The sequence below is a fragment of the Girardinichthys multiradiatus genome, chromosome 2 (genome assembly GCF_021462225.1).
Source record: "Girardinichthys multiradiatus isolate DD_20200921_A chromosome 2, DD_fGirMul_XY1, whole genome shotgun sequence".
Taxonomy (NCBI): Eukaryota; Metazoa; Chordata; class Actinopteri; order Cyprinodontiformes; family Goodeidae; genus Girardinichthys; species Girardinichthys multiradiatus.
In genome coordinates, this window is record NC_061795.1 from 40,354,266 (window position 1) to 40,372,376 (window position 18,111).

Sequence of the window (18,111 nt, forward strand, 5' to 3'; positions counted from 1 at the left end):
CAGACATTTGGAGGGAAAAGCTTCCCCTTTTCCCTCCAAATGTAAAGATGGTCATAATGAATTTTAGTATAATTAGGCCATAGTACATATGTCCAAAAACCAAGGCTATTGTCCTTGAGTGCATTTGAAAACTGAAATCTGCCTTTTTATGTTGCTTTTGGAATAAATAATGCTCTCTTGCTGTGTGGCCTTTAAGCCCACGCTGGTACAGGACTTATTTCACTGTGGATAATGACACTCTCTTGCCAGCTTCAACTCTTGCTTTTGTTCTGGGGTTCAGATGAACATTTGTACCATAACACCTTCTTTTCTCACATGGAACCCGCCTTCTTCCAAATCAGCATGGTAGCTGGACAATGCCATGGTGTTTATACACGCACATAAGCTTGAAATGCCCTTTGAGAGGGCCACAATTCTCGTCCTATCTAGGCAGATTTATTTTGGTTTTTCTATGATGTCACTGAAGGAAGCTGTATGCTTGAGGAGTTGTGAAATAACTTGTTAGAAGCGTAGAAATAAATCAAATCATCATCTGGGCTTTCCCAAATTCTTTAAAGGTATAGTATGTCAACCTCTGACTTTGATGGAAAGTAATACAAATTATCTAAAAATATCCTTAAAGCAGCTGGAAATAATTCTGTAATCCCTAACTGACCAAAAATAGGAAAAAAGTTTAATCTAATGTCAGACATTGAGCAAAAAAGTCATGTGTCTTTTCATACAGTGTATTTAAACATCGGGTTTCAACTAAACATGTTGCTTCTTTTTGTATTGGTTTTACTTTATTCATTTCATAACTCCTTTCCATGTCTAATTTTTTTTTTTCTGGTAATTTCTTGAATCTTCTTTTAATTTCCTAAATTTTAAGAATCTTTATATTATTGTTTTTTTAGTTCTTTGTGGTGAAAATGTCACATTATTTACTTTAAATTTATCTCAGAGCTAATTTTGCTTTTGGGCTTAATTATATCTTTCTCTCCTGTCACCTTCTGCAGATCTAATCTTTAACCATACCATCTATTTGACAGTTTTCAGTAGCATCACATGAGATATGGAGCTAATGACTGTTGAATATCTATCGATCTATTTTAAGTGTTTCCAGTTGTTTGAATATGTGCATGTCTATTTGTTAAGGTTTTAAATATTTCACTTTGAAGCTGCCTTAGTCTGCAAAGATGATCTCATCTCTGTTGTCCTTTGTTTCCATTCACGGTATATTTTACAGCAGAAAAATAGCTCCATCTAGTGGTTTATTGTCCACTACAACTAGACTTTTGAGTCTAGTCAAAGAAAAAGTTTGTTACCCTTACACATTAATTTTTTAACAGGAGTTTCTTCATTTTTTCTTCATGTATTGCAAAAACTATAAGAGAAGCAGGAGTTTTTAGTTGGTGTTACTAGTGTTACTTTATAGTTACTGCTGCTTGAGCTCTAATTCAGTTTTCTATCCTACTTATGTATGCAGTAAAGGCTATTGGGACGAATCTCTCGAATCACATCTAACATTAAGACATGACTAACAGGCGCTAAGTCAATGTTTTATGAAACCGTCCTTGGGTTTGATGTTAGTGCCATCTAATGGTCATATTAAGAATGACACCAACAGACATGAATGGCTGGAGTCCCCCTTGTCAAACGTTTTGTAAGGTGAACATTTTGTAATTTCTTCTAAAAACAGAATTGTACATGGTGCCAGTACTACAATTAGCTAAAAGACATGAGAAAAGAGCTACAGATTTAATTTATTTTTACTTTCTTTATGGTAACTGGTGAATGGCCTGCACTTGTATAGCGCTTTATTAAGTCCCCAGAGACCCCAAAGCGCTTTACACTACCATCAGTCATTCTCCCATTCACACACACGTTCACAGTGGTGAGCTGCAATGTAGCCACAGCTGCCCTGGGGCAGACTGATAGAAGCTGCCGTACAGGCCCTCTGACCACCATCAGCAGGCTGGGTGGGTGAAGTGTCTTGCCCAAGGACACAACGACTGAGACAGACAGAGCAGGGATTCGAACCAGAAGTCCTGTTACAGGACAAACTCTTGCCACATGAGCCACAGTCGCTCATACATATCTTGTGCATAATATACATGGAAGAGTTATGGTGATTCTCACCACCTCCTCTTGGAGGAACCTGGAAAATACCCAGCTACAAGTCAAGTCATTAGTCAACTGACTCCTGGAAAGTACGTTGTAATTTAATAAACAAATGGGAATACCCAAAAAAGTCACCTCTAAATTCTGAAAGGTTTCCTGTAAGTTCCAGTAAAGAAGACTTTTGCTTTTACAGGTGTAGTAATATCCAAGTTCCGACAAGTAACAATAACTTGTGTGATAATAACTTTGAAAGTCAGAAAGGTTCAAGAAAGTAGCCTGCAGGTTCTGAAAAGTGACCCATGGGTTCTGGAAGATTATTCTGTAAGGGTGTAAAGATCTGTAGGTCACAGGGAAAGTAATCTGTACATTTATAAAAATTAACAACAGTTTTAACCTGTAAGTTCTGCTCTGTAAACGATGGAAGGTAGGTAACCTGTGAGCTCCAAAAAGACAGCCTTTTTGTTCTGAAATGTATATTATAAACTTTTTTAATGTAGTTAAAAGCCTACAAGTTATATACATTTATAAAAAATATTGTCTTTCATAAATTAAATCCCATTTTTCAAGTAACCATCAATCATTAATTCTTTTGAATCGCATTATACTTTATTAAATAGTTAAAATAGTTTAAAATAAGACACTTGAAAGTCAAAAATCACAAACAATAAACAAATATTCAAATTTTTAAAATGTAATACCTGAATCCCAATCATTAGCTGTTGTGGTCATTATTTAACTGAGAGGATTTAAGAATCTCATTTGTGCCACAAATAGTAAAACAAATAAAAAATCCTTCTTATTCTTTGCTCTAACACTCGGGCAACAAAGTCACATCAGAAATAACAATAAGAATAATATACAGAATTCAAATTTGCAGTAAAAGATAGAAAATATTAATAAATACATAAGGAAATATGTTTTTATATATATACATTGATTGTTCTCAACTTCACATCCATAAATCACAGTACAAACATGATCTTGGAAAGAGTTGTGTAAACAAAGGTACGTCAAATAATCACAGAAAAATGCAGAAAATGAGAGAGGAAAAACTATTTGTTTTTCCGTTTAGTGCAGGAGTGTGCAACTTGTGCCTCTGGAGCTGCAAGTGGCTCTTTGGACCTTTTACAAGGGCCCTTAATAACTTAATATATGTTTTTAAATGTTAATATAATAATAAATGCAGGTTTTAGCTTATTTTAATTTGTTTTCATGGAAAAATATAATTTCCACAACAAAATGACGCTAAAAGTACCAGTAATATGTTAGATCTGTTTTTCTTGTCATGAGGTTAGAAACATAATTTTTCACAAATATCAATATAAAAGAAAATGTACCCATCCTCTTTTTGCAAAGGGTTTATGGTTTTCTTCATTTTAAAACCTAAAAATAGAAAAAAATAACATTTTCTATAGTAGATATTTATCAAAAAATATATAAGTTGTAATTATAAGAGTTTTATTTAGCTGGACTGAGGGCAAAGATGGGTTTTTGAATTGTAAAGGTTGCAGATCACTGGTTTAGTGTTAAGGAATACAGTATATTTTCTTCTTAATTTTTTTAAAGTGCTTTCCTTCACTTTCATCACATTGCAATACATTGTCCTGAGTCAGTGTGTGTGATGTTTTCATTTTTGACACATTCAGATCAATCTCTGAATCCTCTCTCTGGTTTCAGGGCCTCCGTCAGTCTTTTCTGCATGATCTCTTTGGTCGAGTATACTGGCAGTTGAAGAATAGAGTGACATGTCAGTGACTCTGGGAAATGCTGATCATGGAAACCACTCAGGATTTGAAGTCTCATCCTGATCTGGCCCATGCCAGTAACAGGAACTTTCCGACACCCTGTCAGGAACCCTAACGAAGACATAAAGAAAAAGTAAAATAAAAAAAAATTATAATAATAATAGAATTCTCCTTATTTCATGACAAATAGATCAGAAAAAAAACTGTGACACAGTAAACAGAGCTTATTTTCTGCACAGTAAAGCCAACAGCAGAATTTGGGAATGTATTGCTGATTTTTATTTGTTAAGGAAGTTGGAGCTCGGATCTGGGAATGACGTCACGCCCCAACTGGTTTTTCATCCTGTAAGTCGCAGAACCAGTTGGCTTTGCTACATGTACTAGTAGTAATACATGACAATAACAATATAGTTCTCTCCATTTAATGTGTTCAAACTCCTAAGGAACACGTTCACAAAGACATTGTACAGTAGGTTTAATAAGATGATATAAGAAGATAATATCTGCTGTGAATAAGAGGAATATAAACTTAACTGAATTTAACAGAATCAATTATCCGTTGTTTGCCAGTGATTGTCTAACTATCGATCTAAACTTTCAGGAAAGAAAAGAAGAGCCTAGAAGACTACTTACAAAGAAAATCTTTCTTCTGTTCTTCAGTAAGTTCATCAAACACCTTCCAAAACATCTGTATGATTGGGTGTTTGTCGATCTGTATGATTGGGTGTTTGTCGTTGACCCACTCATACTGTGTGTTCTGCATAGAATAAAACAGACATAGACGTTTTCTGCTGCAACTGCAAAGAATATATCATTGAAACAAGAAACCAGTCAGCTGAATGTACCTGTTTGAGTTTTGCCCAATCATAGACGTCTCCACCCACCAGCAGTCCCCGCAGCTCCTCTGGCCTAAAAAGTTTCACCAGCTGTTGGTCACACACCTGGAAGAAGCCTTGCTTGAACTCCTGGAACACACTCTCCACTGACACGTTGAAGGCATAATTCACGTAGGCATCCACAAACTCCTTCCTGTTTGGCAGATGGAAGTCTAAAATTAGCCAACTGCTTTGATTGAACTAACACTGAGACTGTTTTAGCATGTGAGACTTACTTATTTTGGTTTGTGACCAGCTTTTCTGGATTTTTAGGATCAAGGTCAACATCTGTATTGTCCCAGTTAATCTAAAAATAAGGAATGAACAAGTTTTTAAAATCACATGAAAAACAGTAAATCTTGAAGAGAATAAATAAGGATATCACCAACCATAAAGGTTATGTCCAGGTCTCCCAGGTTATCATCTTCATAGTCTAATATGTACTGCAGATTCCTTTAAAAAGACCCAAAACAACAAGTTATTAAATCATGCAGCAGTAACAATTTTGACCAGTCTGTTATTGGAATTGAAATATTTTCTTACCGTCCTACTGCTGGGCTGAACTCCATCATATCCTCCAGAGTCGGTTCAGCATCGAGCAGCTTTTTGAACAGAACCAGTGGGAACGGCAAGTTTACAATGCTGTTATTATATAAGGCCAATCCACACAGAATCCCAAACAGGCGGATGTTTGCCTTGTCCCTCTCTGCTGCCTGTATCAACAAAAAATAAAAACAATAAATCTCTCTCCAGGGCAGATTAAAACATTTTAAAGATGAATGAAAACATCATCTTACTCTGGAGGAGAACCACGCCAGTGTTTCAGAGTCGTTCAACGTAAACATCTCTTTTTTTTGTGCCACTACGTTGAGGTGGTGAAAAAAGTCCGACCTGTAGACTCGTGTGATCTTTGTATCTCCATCAAAATGCACCTGAGAAACGAAAAGTTACAAATGCTTAGATAACAAGATGGTCTTACTGAGCAATGATAGTGAAACTAAACACTCACCAAAAGTGGTTTCTTAAGGTCTGCTGGATGAGCAGCGGCCAGCTGAATGAAGGTTTCCTCCATATGTGAGGCTCGGCTCAGATTCAGTTCAAAAACCTTCTTTTGTGAAGTCTGGTGCTCTATCTAGGAAAAATTTGGAATTGTAAATAAAAACAAAACGAAGAACTGAGAATTTTAATTACATTTGCTTTTGATTTCTAGCTTTGTAATGAGATGGATTGGTCCAACACGAAGGTTAGCAGGATAGTCTTTACGCCACAATGCAGGGCTACAAAATGTTTGTAGGAGCTTTCTAACATGGGCCAGTTACTGGGATCAAGGTTCAAAGCCAATAATCTTCCACATAATCCTGGTCCTATGGTTTTAAGTCATTTTTATGAGGTGTCTGATAAAGTACTGAAATGACCAGAGGGACCTCTGATTTTAAAAGGCTGTTTGGGAACATTTCTGGTCGCTAACCCCTACCCTAAACTTAACCCCCTAAAAACACAAAAAGCCATCATGTGGAAACTAAAAAAGCACTACTCATCACTCTAAATATTAAAGTATTTATGTTTTAAAACAGTTGGAAGGTGACTGCAGGCTCTGGCAGCACAGACATTAGCATGTTAAACTCATGCTAGTCTATAAACAGGCAAAAAGGTAAATTATTTTGCTTAAGCCTATGTATTAAAATCTAAATAATAAATGTTTTAGAAAACATAATTGTTGCTTTTTCATTGTAAATAAAATGAAATATATCATATTATACAATTTGCTTTGTATTTGCATGCACTTTGGATTGCCTTGTGTATAACTGGTGTTATAGAAATAAACTTTACTTTAAAATAATTGGTTAATTCAATTCAGTTCAATTCAGTTTTATTTATATAGCGCCAATTTACAACACGTGTCGTCTCAAGGCACTCTACAGAGGTTAGGAATCTAGAAACAAGAGCTGCTCTCATTTGGGTTTAAACACATTCTGAATGGCCCCTCCTTGAACCGTCACTTTAACGTGGTGGAGGGGTTTGAGTGCTCAAATGATCCTAGAGGCTATGTTGTCTGGGGCCTAAATGCCCCTGGTAGGGTCTCCCATGGCAAACAGGTTCTAGGTGATGGGTCAGACAAAGAATGGTTCAAGAACCCCTCATGAAGAACACAATATCGAGGCACGTGACGTCGCCCGGTACGGCGGAGCCGGGGTCCCACCCTGGAGCCAGGCCTGGGGTCGGGACTCGTCGGAGAGCGCCTGGTGGCCGGGTTGCTCCTCGCGGGACCCGGCCAGGCCAAGCCCGAACGAGAGACGCGAGGCCATCCCCCAGTGGGCCCACCACCTGCAGGGGGAACCGTGAGGGACCGGTGCAAAGAGGATTGGGTGGCGGACGAAGGTGGAGACCTCAACGGCCCGATCCCCGGATGCTTAGGCTGGCTCTAGGGACGTGGAATGTCACCTCGCTGGGGGGGAAGGAGCCTGAGCTTGTGCGGGAGGTCGAGAGATATCGACTAGAAATAGTCGGGCTCGCCTCCACGCACAGCGTGGGCTCTGGAACCCATCTCCTTGAGAGGGTTTGGACTCTCTTCTACTCTGGAGTGGCCCACGGGGAGAGGCGGCGGGCTGGTGTGGGTTTGCTTGTTGCCCCCCAGCTCAGCCGTCTCGTGTTGGGGTTTACCCCAGTGGATGAGAGGGTTGTATCCCTGCGCCTTCGGGTTGGGGAGAGGTCTCTGACTATCATTTCAGCCTACGGGCCGAGTAGTAGTGCAGAGTACCCTGCCTTCTTGGCGTCCCTGACGGGGTGCTGGATAGTGCCCCTCCCGGGGACTCCATTATTCTGCTGGGGGACTTCAACGCCCACGTGGGGAACGACAGTGACACCTGGAGAGGCGTGATCGGGAGGAATGGCCTCCCCGATCTGAATCCGAGTGGTGTTTTGTTATTGGACTTCTGTGCTAGTCACGGATTGTCCATAATGAACGCCATGTTCATACATAAGGGTGTCCATCAGTGCACTTGGCACCAGGACACCCTAGGCAGGAGGTCGATGATCGACTTTGTTGTCGTATCATCAGACCTTCGGCCGCATGTTTTGGACACTCGGGTGAAGAGAGGGGCTGAGCTGTCCACTGATCATCACCTGGTGGTGAGTTGGATCCGCTGGAGGAGGAGAAAGCCAGACAGACTTGGCAGGCCCAAGCGCATAGTGAGGGTCTGCTGGGAACGCCTGGCGGAGCCCTCGGCCAGGGATGTATTCAACTCCCACCTCCGGGAGAGCTTCGACCAGATCCCGGGGGATGTTGGAGACATAGAGTCTGAGTGGACCATGTTCTCTGCATCTATTGTCGATGCTGCTGCCCATAGCTGCGGCCGTAAGGTCTGAGGTGCCTGTCGTGGCGGCAATCCCAGAACCCGGTGGTGGACACCGGCAGTAAGGGATGCTGTTAAGCTGAAGAAGGAGTCCTATCGGCTGTGGTTGGCTTGTGGGACTCCTGAGGCGGCTGACGGGTACCGTGAGGCCAAGCGTGCTGCGGCCCGGGCTGTGGCAGAGGCAAAAACTTGGGCCTGGGAAGAGTTCGGTGAGGCCATGGAGAAGGACTACCGGTTGGCCTCGAAGCGATTCTGGCAAACCGTCCGGCGCCTCAGGAGGGGGAAGCAGTGCTTTGCCAACACTGTTTATAGTGGGGGCAGGAGACTGCTGACCTCGACTGAGGACATTATCGGGCGGTGGAAGGAGTACTTCGAGGATCTCCTCAATCTTGCCATCACGCATTCCGTGGTGGAAACAGAGGCTGGGGACTCGGGGTTGGACTCTTTCATCACCCAGGCTGAAGTCACCGAGGTGGTTAAAAAGCTCCGCGGTGGCAAGGCTTCGGGGGTAGATGAGATCCGCCCCGAGTACCTCAAGTGTCTGGATGTTGTAGGGCTGTCATGGTTGACACGCCTCTTCAACATTGCGTGGCGGTCGGGGACAGTGCCTCCGGACTGGCAGACTGGGGTGGTGGTCCCCCTTTAAAAGAAGGGTGACCGGAGGGTGTGTTCCAACTACAGGGGGATCACACTCCTCAGCCTCCCTGGTAAGGCCTACGCCAGGGTATTGGAGAGGAGAGTCCGACCGATAGTCAAACCTCGGCTTCAGGAGGAACAGTGTGGTTTTCGTCCCAGCCGTGGAACACTGGACCAGCTCTATACCCTCTACAGGGTGCTCGAGGGTTCATGGGAGTTTGCCCAACCGGTTCACATGTGTTTTGTGGACCTGGAGAAGGCATTCGACTGTGTCCCTCGTGATGCCCTGTGGGGGGTGCTCCAGGAGTATGGAATCGGGGGCCCTTTATCAGGGGCCATCCGGTCCCTGTACGAGCGGAGCAGGAGTTTGGTCCGCATTGCCGGCACTAAGTCGGACCTGTTCCCAGTGCATGTTGGACTCTGGCAGGGCTGCCCTTTGTCGCCGGTCCTGTTCATAACTTTTATGGACAGGATTTCTAGACGCAGCCAAGGGCCGGAGGGGGTCTGGTTTGGGGACCAGTGGATTTCGTCTCTTCTTTTTGCGGATGACGTGGTCCTGCTGGCCCCCTCTAGCCAAGACCTACAGCATGCGCTGTGGCGGTTCGCAGCCGAGTGTGAAGCGGCTGGGATGAGGATCAGCTCCTCCAAGTCCGAGGCCATGGTACTCGACCGGAAAAGGGTGGCTTGTCCTCTTCAGGTTGGAGGGGAGTTCCTGCCTCAAGTGGAGGAGTTTAAGTATCTCGGGGTCTTGTTCACGAGTGAGGGAAGAATGGAGCGGGAGATTGACAGACGGATCGGTGCAGCTGCCACAGTAATGGGGGCGCTGTGCCGGTCCATTGTGGTGAAGAGAGAGCTGAGCCGAAAAGCAAAGCTCTCAATTTACTGGTCGGTCTACGTTCCTACCCTCACCTATGGCCATGAACTTTGGGTCATGACCGAAAGAACTAGATCACGGATACAAGCGGCTGAAATGAGCTTCCTCCGTAGGTGGCCGGGCACTCCCTTAGAGATAGGGTGAGGAGCTCGGCCATCCGGGAGGAGCTCGGAGTAGAGCCGCTGCTCCTCCACATCGAGAGGAGCCAGTTGAGGTGGCTCGGGCATCTATACCGGATGCCTCCTGGACGCCTTCCTCGGGAGGTGTTCCAGGCACGTCCCACCGGGAGGAGGCCCAGGGGACGGCCCAGGACACGCTGGAGGGACTATGTCTCTCGGCTGGCCTGGGAACGCCTTGGGCTCCCCCTGGAGGAGCTGGAGGAGGTGTCTGGAGAGAGGGACGTCTGGGCATCTCTGCTGAGTCTGCTGCCCCCGCGACCCGGTCCTGGATAAGCGGAAGACGACGAACGAACGAACGAACATTCTGAATGGTTCTACATTGGTAGATGTAGTTCACACAATGGACAGAAGTTAATAAGTCAACAAATCAAGAACGCTTGTGCCCCAGACAAAAAAACATAAAAAATAAATTAACTTAGAGAGTCAATTAAATGTCAGACTATTTAATGAATTTCCTACACAAATGGAACAGAAATAATAAATTGTAATGTATCAGATTAACTCGCCTACCTCAGATAATATGGTACCAATACTCACGTTTTGAGGAAAATAAACGTTTTTCTTATTGTTAGAGTTTGAGGTTAATGCTTACTCACCTGAGTCAAATAAACGTTCTCATCAAAAACCATTTTCTTTGACTTCAGATCCATAACAAATGGGAAATCACAGAGGATGAGGGGCGGATTATCCCCAATCTGAGGAAATTAAAAATATATGTTGAGAAAAAATATAATTGTTGATTTTCTTTTAACTGAATTTAACACCTTCTTTCACACACATGAAAATCAATTTTGTAAATTTAATACATTTTTTTACCTTGTTTTTTGACATTGTACGCCAAAGCTGCAGATCTTTTTTAAGAAATATTGGGTGAAACTCCACACCAAATGTCTTTTCAGGAATTTTCTTCTTGTTGGCCTTTAAAAAATCACATGCAGTGTCAAAAAGAGTAGGCACAGGTAGAGATATATGGATGTTTTTGTTAAAAATGATGGTGCTATCAAATGTGATGTGGGTTTGATACTAACTTTGTACATATTCTGGAGGATCAACAGGATAGTCTTGATTGAGCGATCAGAACCTGTCCATGAGAGGGCCATCTTCCATACATTTACATGTCTGACCATTGTAGAGGGTGACAGTGAATGCCACCAGTCTCCTGAGGAGGACAGCATTTATGAAAGAGAGTTTTTCCACACATGGTCTGACACTGAAACTTGAACATTTCTAAGAAACATTTCATGTGGTCCAAAACACTGCTTGAACATTTGATTAGGCGGATACAAGCTATAGATTTAGAGCTAGATCTGCACCATTCTAACATATATGTAGAACTTATTGTAGGGTTGTTGTTCTCCTGGAAGGTGAACCTCCATCTCATTTTCAAGTCTCTCACCTAATTCCCTGACCCTGCTAAAGAAAAGCACTAATGTTTGTGCTGTCAGATTCTCCCACCTGAGCTGATGAACTCTGCAGCTCCTCCAGAATTACTAGGACATCTTGGCCACTTCTCTGAATAATGTTCTCCTTGTCTGGCCACTAGTTTAGGTGGGTGGCTATATCTTTGTTGTTTTGCAGCTGTGCATCTATATATACAATGTGTTTACCCTCTCTTTTTGTACTTTTTAATATCTAACAAGATCTTTCTTGTTAAACCTAGGTTTAACCAGGTTGGGGTTTTGTTCTTGCAAATAAGTTGCAGAGTTTTTTTTAAATAAAACATTACTGGGTTAAAAAAGCTGAAATGTAAGAAAAAAAGAAGGACACAGTTATATTATGCAGTCATAATGAAATAAAACAGGAACCAGCTGATTTACTGGTTGCTACAGGGATTCCCACCAACATGCAGAAGAAAAGAGTGCCCCTGCTCAACAGACAGAAACGCTGAATAGAAAATTATGCTCAAACAATGTCCTTAAGCCATACTTTCTAAAGATATATCTGGGTAATAAATTTGTGTGACATTATCATACTCCAGCGTGTAAGATTCCTGCAATAGTCGCCAAAAATAATAAAACAGAATCTGAAATTGTAAAAAAACATTAGAAATGTGATTTCAGGGGCACGGTGCTGGTGGTTTAGGGGTTAAGCGCGCAACCACATATAGAGGCTATAGTCGTCGAAGCAGCTGTCTCGGGTTCGAGTCCCGGACCTGGTGACCTTTGCCGAATGTCTCCCCCTCTCTTTGCCCCTCCTTCCTGTGTGCCTACTGTCAAAAATAAAGGCCTCTAGTGTTGAAAAAATTATAAAAAAAAAAAAGAAATGTGATTTCAGTCGCCTAAGGTTCAACTTTCCTTCACCCATTTTAACTTTAAATGACGTTTCAGTCTGTTTGAGCCACAGTTTGACATGTGCAGTTATTCTTACCAAAATAACTACTCCTGTTATCAAAGTAAAACGGCTCTGCTTGAGCCACACTTTTTGACTCTTATTTAAAAAAAAGATTAACCTGGGATAGAGAACAATGATAAAAAACCTTAAGCATGGCAAGATTTATTGCGCAACCTCCATGTGCCCATGTTTGCATACAAATAAACATGTTAACTAAAAACCACATTGACATGGTTCACCATAATATCTCACCGTACCTATAATCTGAAGGCTTTCAGGAGGAAGTTTTTGGAAGGCAGCAAAAATCTCCTCAGTTAGCCTCAAACTCTGTGGTTTACACTGTTGCTGAGTAGCATGAAGAAGCTCATTCAGGACCAGATAGACCCTCAAGCCTTCCACTCCCACTGGTTTGTTATCAAGAGAGGGAAGCAACAGCAGCGCGGCATCTTCCACCTGTTGAAACATTACAAGAAACTGGGTTTTAAATGTCATCTTTCAAAACTGATCAGGTAGTAAACGTGCATATTTTTATTTTAAATTCCTACAATGGCTTGAAGATCATCGTCATTCGTCAGTTTTTCAAACACACTTTTGGCCAATGACAAATCCAAACCGGGGTAGTTTGGTGAAGTCCGGAAATGCATATCTTTGCTAAAATAAAATTAAAAAAAACATCTACTTTAAAAAACTACAGATAAAAAGAAATGTTGACTATACCTTTAAACTCAGTGTTTACCTTTGATAAAGGAAACTTCGATTCATAATTGAAGCGGAGGAGAATGTGCTACAAATTTCCCTGTAAAGATTTCAAGAGGTCATTTAACAAGTTACAGTAGTTATGAAATTAAAGATTACACAGTCATACTTTGCAAGTAAACACCTAGTAAGAAATTAACTGGATTATTCTTACTGTTTTATTACTTTCCACAACTTTGCATCACATTCAGTGGTCCATTTATCCACCATTCTTTCAATGGGCTGCTGTGTTATGTTGGTCTTTGAGTTCAATCCATCCTGGCAACAAAACAGGGAAAACAAATCTTCCTCAAAGTAGCAAAAAAAATGTAAATGCTAACATAAAAGGTTGGAGATATTATTACACCGTCCAGACTGTTCTCTGTGAATTTGTGCTTTTACCTCTGTAGGTCTCCAGGTCGCAAAAGAACAATCTGCTCCTGCAAAGATGGTCTCAATCCTGTGACCATTCGTGGTACCTACAGATTAATGAAAAGTTATTTAGACATGTGGTTTTACTATTAAAAGGATAGTATTTACTGGAATTGAAGCAGTAATCCTCCTTAGCTGCATGCAATGTACACCGAAGTTACACATAAGGTCTTGGTCGTTTTATTTGTACCATTGTGCTACTTTTTCTATAATATACAAGGCTTGTTTGTCTCATTTAAGGCCCATCGTTTGGTTTGATTTACAAAAAGCAGATTTATAAAATACTATATTTTCAATGCAAGTGTAACATGCAGTCATTTAACTTAATTATCTTTTAGGGTACATTCAAAAATTCTCTGTAGAGCTCTTTGCTTAGTCAGATTCTACAAATTGCTTCCCACTGTTGTCACTGTAAATGCAGTTTAAATTGAGCATTGTTTAGATTTGTTCATTAATTTCTTTTTACTCTAGTATATAACTGACCGGACTTACAGAGTGGCAGTTGCACAGGTAGTGGGATGGACGATTGACTCTCATTTTCCCGTCCCAGCTGCTGATGGTCATTACAACCAAAGGAATACACCTTCATTGGGTCGGTCAGCACTAAGGTGTGATATCTGAAGAGTAAAAGCAGTTTCTTAATGATTACATACATGCAATAACAGTCAGACGTTTACATGTCATTTTAATGCGGGCATTTATTTGTGCCTTCGTTCTAATGCAGCAAATGATGCAGCAAACAAATTCAAGGATTATTTCCTTCTGCCATAATTCTGACTGCATATTTAACCCCTTTTCTAGGCAGAATTTGCGGACTAGATTTAAACTGGTTAGTTTCCTGATACAAATCTGGCTTTTAAGCATATTTTCAAGTGGGTTCAAGTCAGGGTTTTAAGAAGATCATTCCACAAGCTTACATTTGTCTAGCTTTATCTAGCCCAAAACCAGTTCTGATGTCTGTCCTGGATCACTTCCCACTGGAACAAACAGTTCTGTCTAAGTTTCAACCATTTGTACATAAACGGTCACCCTCATAAAACTAGAAAACAGTCAGGATGTTTAGTAACAATCGAACCATATGATAAAATGGAAGACTCTAAACTTTGCCTCTTTTTGATCATAAACTTCCATTGATACGGCTGCATTGCACAAACTGGATGGAATAATGAATGACAACCTCTAAATTTTCCAACTTCACCTCGAATCAACAGCTAAATGGTTGAAAGTTGGAGGCAGCTGGGTGTTCCAACATGATAATGATCCCAAACACGGATCAAAATGAGTTTAAGACTAAATAAAGCAACAAGTTTCCCGAATGACCTTGACCTCAAACGGACTGAAACTTGAGGACTACACCTAGTAGCCAGGTCTGCGCCAGGAAAGCAACCAGTTTAAATATGATTTAGATTTCAGATTTATTCCAGAAACTTGTTGGTGGCAATGGAAAGTGTGTTTTCATAGAGCAACTTGCTCAGGAACATTTAAGTGAATCTTACTGGTTGAGGGTTTGTAAATATTTTAGCCCATTTCAACAATTTTGATCATGTGATAAATTTAAAGTCGTGAATCAAGTTATTGTTTTTAAAAATAACAGAAGTTGTTTGTTCTATAAGCCATCCTGAAAGCCAAGTCATTAGTGCTGTAAGGTAGCTCTGTAACCAGAAACAGACAGAAAATGCCTCAATACGTACTTGGTTCCACTTAGTATAAGCTTTAATAGTATTTTAAATATTTTAAATTACCTGCCACATGCAATCTTGGTGACCTTTGCCCCCAAGAGTTCTGCAACGAGCCGAGGACGGAGCTCATCTCGGAATGAGTTGTGTCCAAGTTGTCCATATCGGCCGGAGCCAAATGTAAACACTGCACCATCCTGAAAAACCAGTCAACCGGTGTTGGCAATACATATTTCAATATCTAAAACAATACTAAAGGATCTACCGCTATAAAACCCTTTAAAATAATCAGCCACTGACCTTTGTTAAAACAACAGTGTGCTCTTTTCCGCAGGAAATATGAACTACTTTCTTCATGTTCAGACAACTGACAGGCGTTGGTGTCTTTCTGTCTAAATAAAATAAAAAACAAATATTTAAGTTGCAGTAAAAGAAAACAGGAGAGCTAACCAGTCTGAGCAGAAGCGTAAGGTAAAACAGTCTCTGCATTACCTTCAGTGTCTCCCAGTCCGAGCTGTCCGCAGTCGTTTCTGCCCCAGCCGAAAACGCATCCGGACGCAGAGAGGGCAAAGCTGTGCTCTCCTCCCACAGAGATCTGAACCACAGGGATGGCTGACAGAGTTCGGATGTGTCGGGGTGATCCGCCTCCAGAATTACTCCTACCCAGTCCCAGCTGACCCCTGGAATCCTGGCCCCAAGTGTACACCTGACCATCTGGGGGAAAATCATTAATTTTCCTACCATTTTTCCAACATCTTCACATGTTTACCCTGTTCTTTTAAACCAAAAAAAACTGTAAACTAACAGGATAACACCTTGTGACAAGTGCCACAGGATTAGCTGAGCTGTATAAAAACTAATAAGCAGCCATAATTGCCAGCTTATTGTTTATAACTCAAAGGAGGTCTCCGGATTCTGTTTAATCAAACAGATAATTAGTAGATCATAATTAGTTTTTGATAAAACATCAGTGACTAAGCCCTCAGTTTTTCAATATGATTAACAGTTTCTTCAATGAAAAGCAACAAGATAATAAAAATAAAATGTTGACCACTGCAACTCAATATACATTTCTAAACTTTCTTAAATCAGCAATGTTTCAGCTCATTTAACCATTAAGGTTAGAAATGCATAAAATAAGCCTCATTATTCATCTTGTTTGACTGCTGGGAGGATTAATCAGCAGGTCAGACCTCAAAGAAAACCAGAAATTGGCAAATTGGAAATCCTGATTGCTCTATCTTTATTGTTTTACAAGTTATATGCCTCTCCACAGAAAAAAGTACGATCTGTCTAAGATATTTCCCGCTAATGACTACTCCACACAACCAAAAACCTGAAAACAAACTATTCTAAGCAATTATTATTTACTTTTATTTAATTCCTAGTTGTCATCAAATATTGCTTCCCTAATTAGAGTTAACAGTACCTTTGCTGAGAGCAACAGTATGATGGTTCCCACAGGCGATCTGAGTAACTGGGATGTTGGACAAAGCCTCCAGAGAGCTGAAAAAACACAAATCAATTTAAAAAACACGTTCAAAGAACATTATAATCCTAAAAAATACACGGATTTAAGTTCCTTCTCACCTGGCAGTGAATGGAGTGAGATTTAGGTCAACGCAGAAGATTCTACCTCCATCAGACAACAGCATGACAACATCTTCTCTGCAACTAACAGCCTGGATCTTCTCACCACAATTGATAAACTCTGCGAATTTAAACCACAACAGGTAACAGTGAAACAGTGCAAATGAAAACTTTCTCAGGTCCAGTCATTATGGAAGATCACTGCTCACTCTGTTTCCCTCTTCTCCCATCTCCACTCTCCTGTGTGCGGATAATAGAGGCTTCTCCATTATCTTTGATGAAGGCGAGAACATTAAGCGCAGCAGACAAGTCCCTGACATGGAAGCTGAGGTTCAGGAGCTGAACTCCGTCTGAAGTTGGGACACTTGAGCCTTTTTTCCGGCGAAAGCTCTGCCGGTGATCCTCTCCCCACGAAAACATGTTGGTGAATGAACGCAACTCTGCAGAGTTTGGTCCTTTTGACCAAACTCCGCTGTCAGAAAAACGAAACTTAGGTCACTTTTTTCAGCAGCTGTGAGGAAAGGAAAACAAAACTTTGACGCATGATATCAATGACACACCTTACAAGTCAGAGGCTGTTATTATCTTTGCAGAGAAGGAAAACGAAAGTGAAACCTTCGGGTATTTCTCTTTTAATAACCAGGCTTTTTGCATTACTTTTAGTTTCCTAGTAAATAGGACCATATATCCAGTGTCCTTTACTCAAAAGCAGACTTTGGTGCACCCATATCTACTTTAATGAATTTATTTAACTTGGCTAAAGAAAGATTAGCCCAAATCCTGTTCTTTTTGCTGAGAACAGAACACAATCCTTTCTACTTTTTTCAATCGACTCTAAAATAATTTGCAAACTGGATCCCTGTCTTTTAATAAGACAAATATGCGTAACCCTTTTTAAATTTTTTAAGCCACAGTATAAACCAATGTAGCTCTGCCTGTATGTTTTGGGTTGTTGTCCTGCTGGAAGGTGAGCCTCCACCCTACTTACAGGTCTTTTGATTTTCATTTGGGATTGCCCTGTATTCACCTCCATTCATAACCTCCTCAGCTATGATCAGCTTTCTTGTCTTCGCTGAGGTAAAGCATTCCTACAGCATGATGCTGCCACACCCATGCTTTACCACGGGGATGATGATATGTTGTGTTAGTTTCAGGCATGAAACATGACTAATAGACCTGTAAACAGATTCTTCCAGAGTCGTGGATTTCTGCAGCTCATCCAGAGCTACCCTTGGACTCTTGGCTTCTTGGCTTTTTGGACTCTTGGCTGGCCCTTCAGTTTAGGCAGACAGTTCAGTCTTGGTAGGTTGTGCCATACCCATTCCAGTTTTTGAGAGATGGACTGAACATTACTTGGTAAAAATGAACTGGACAAGCTTAAGATATTGTTGTATACCTTAACTCTGCTTTAAACGTCTCTTTAACCTTGCCCCCACCCTGTCTGGTGCATGCCTCAGTCTTCATGTTGATTTTTATTTGCTAGTTTCTATTAAAAATATCACACAGGTCAAATCTATTTACTAATTAAGCAACTTCTGAAGGAAATAGGTAGCACTGGATTTTATTTAAGGATATTAGAGTAACT

The 18,111-nt window shown here is 41.1% G+C and overlaps 1 protein-coding gene across 1 annotated transcript; it reads right to left on the reverse strand.

Moving 5' to 3' along the window:
* Positions 1 to 2,684: 2,684 nt before the first annotated feature.
* Positions 2,685 to 17,036, reverse strand: LOC124859663 (probable E3 ubiquitin-protein ligase HERC3). Its single transcript, XM_047352570.1, has 23 exons — positions 16,736 to 17,036; positions 16,527 to 16,647; positions 16,366 to 16,442; positions 15,429 to 15,650; positions 15,237 to 15,328; positions 15,003 to 15,133; positions 13,753 to 13,877; positions 13,231 to 13,307; positions 13,004 to 13,107; positions 12,830 to 12,889; positions 12,639 to 12,744; positions 12,351 to 12,546; positions 10,791 to 10,921; positions 10,579 to 10,680; positions 10,359 to 10,457; positions 5,730 to 5,852; positions 5,518 to 5,652; positions 5,264 to 5,433; positions 5,110 to 5,173; positions 4,957 to 5,027; positions 4,691 to 4,874; positions 4,479 to 4,602; positions 2,685 to 3,956 (listed from the first exon to the last, which is right to left on the reverse strand). The coding sequence occupies exons 1-23, from the start codon at positions 16,944 to 16,946 to the stop codon at positions 3,748 to 3,750; spliced, it is 2,934 nt and encodes a 977-aa protein (XP_047208526.1). The 5' UTR covers positions 16,947 to 17,036; the 3' UTR covers positions 2,685 to 3,747.
* Between the last annotated feature and the right edge of the window lie 1,075 nt (positions 17,037 to 18,111).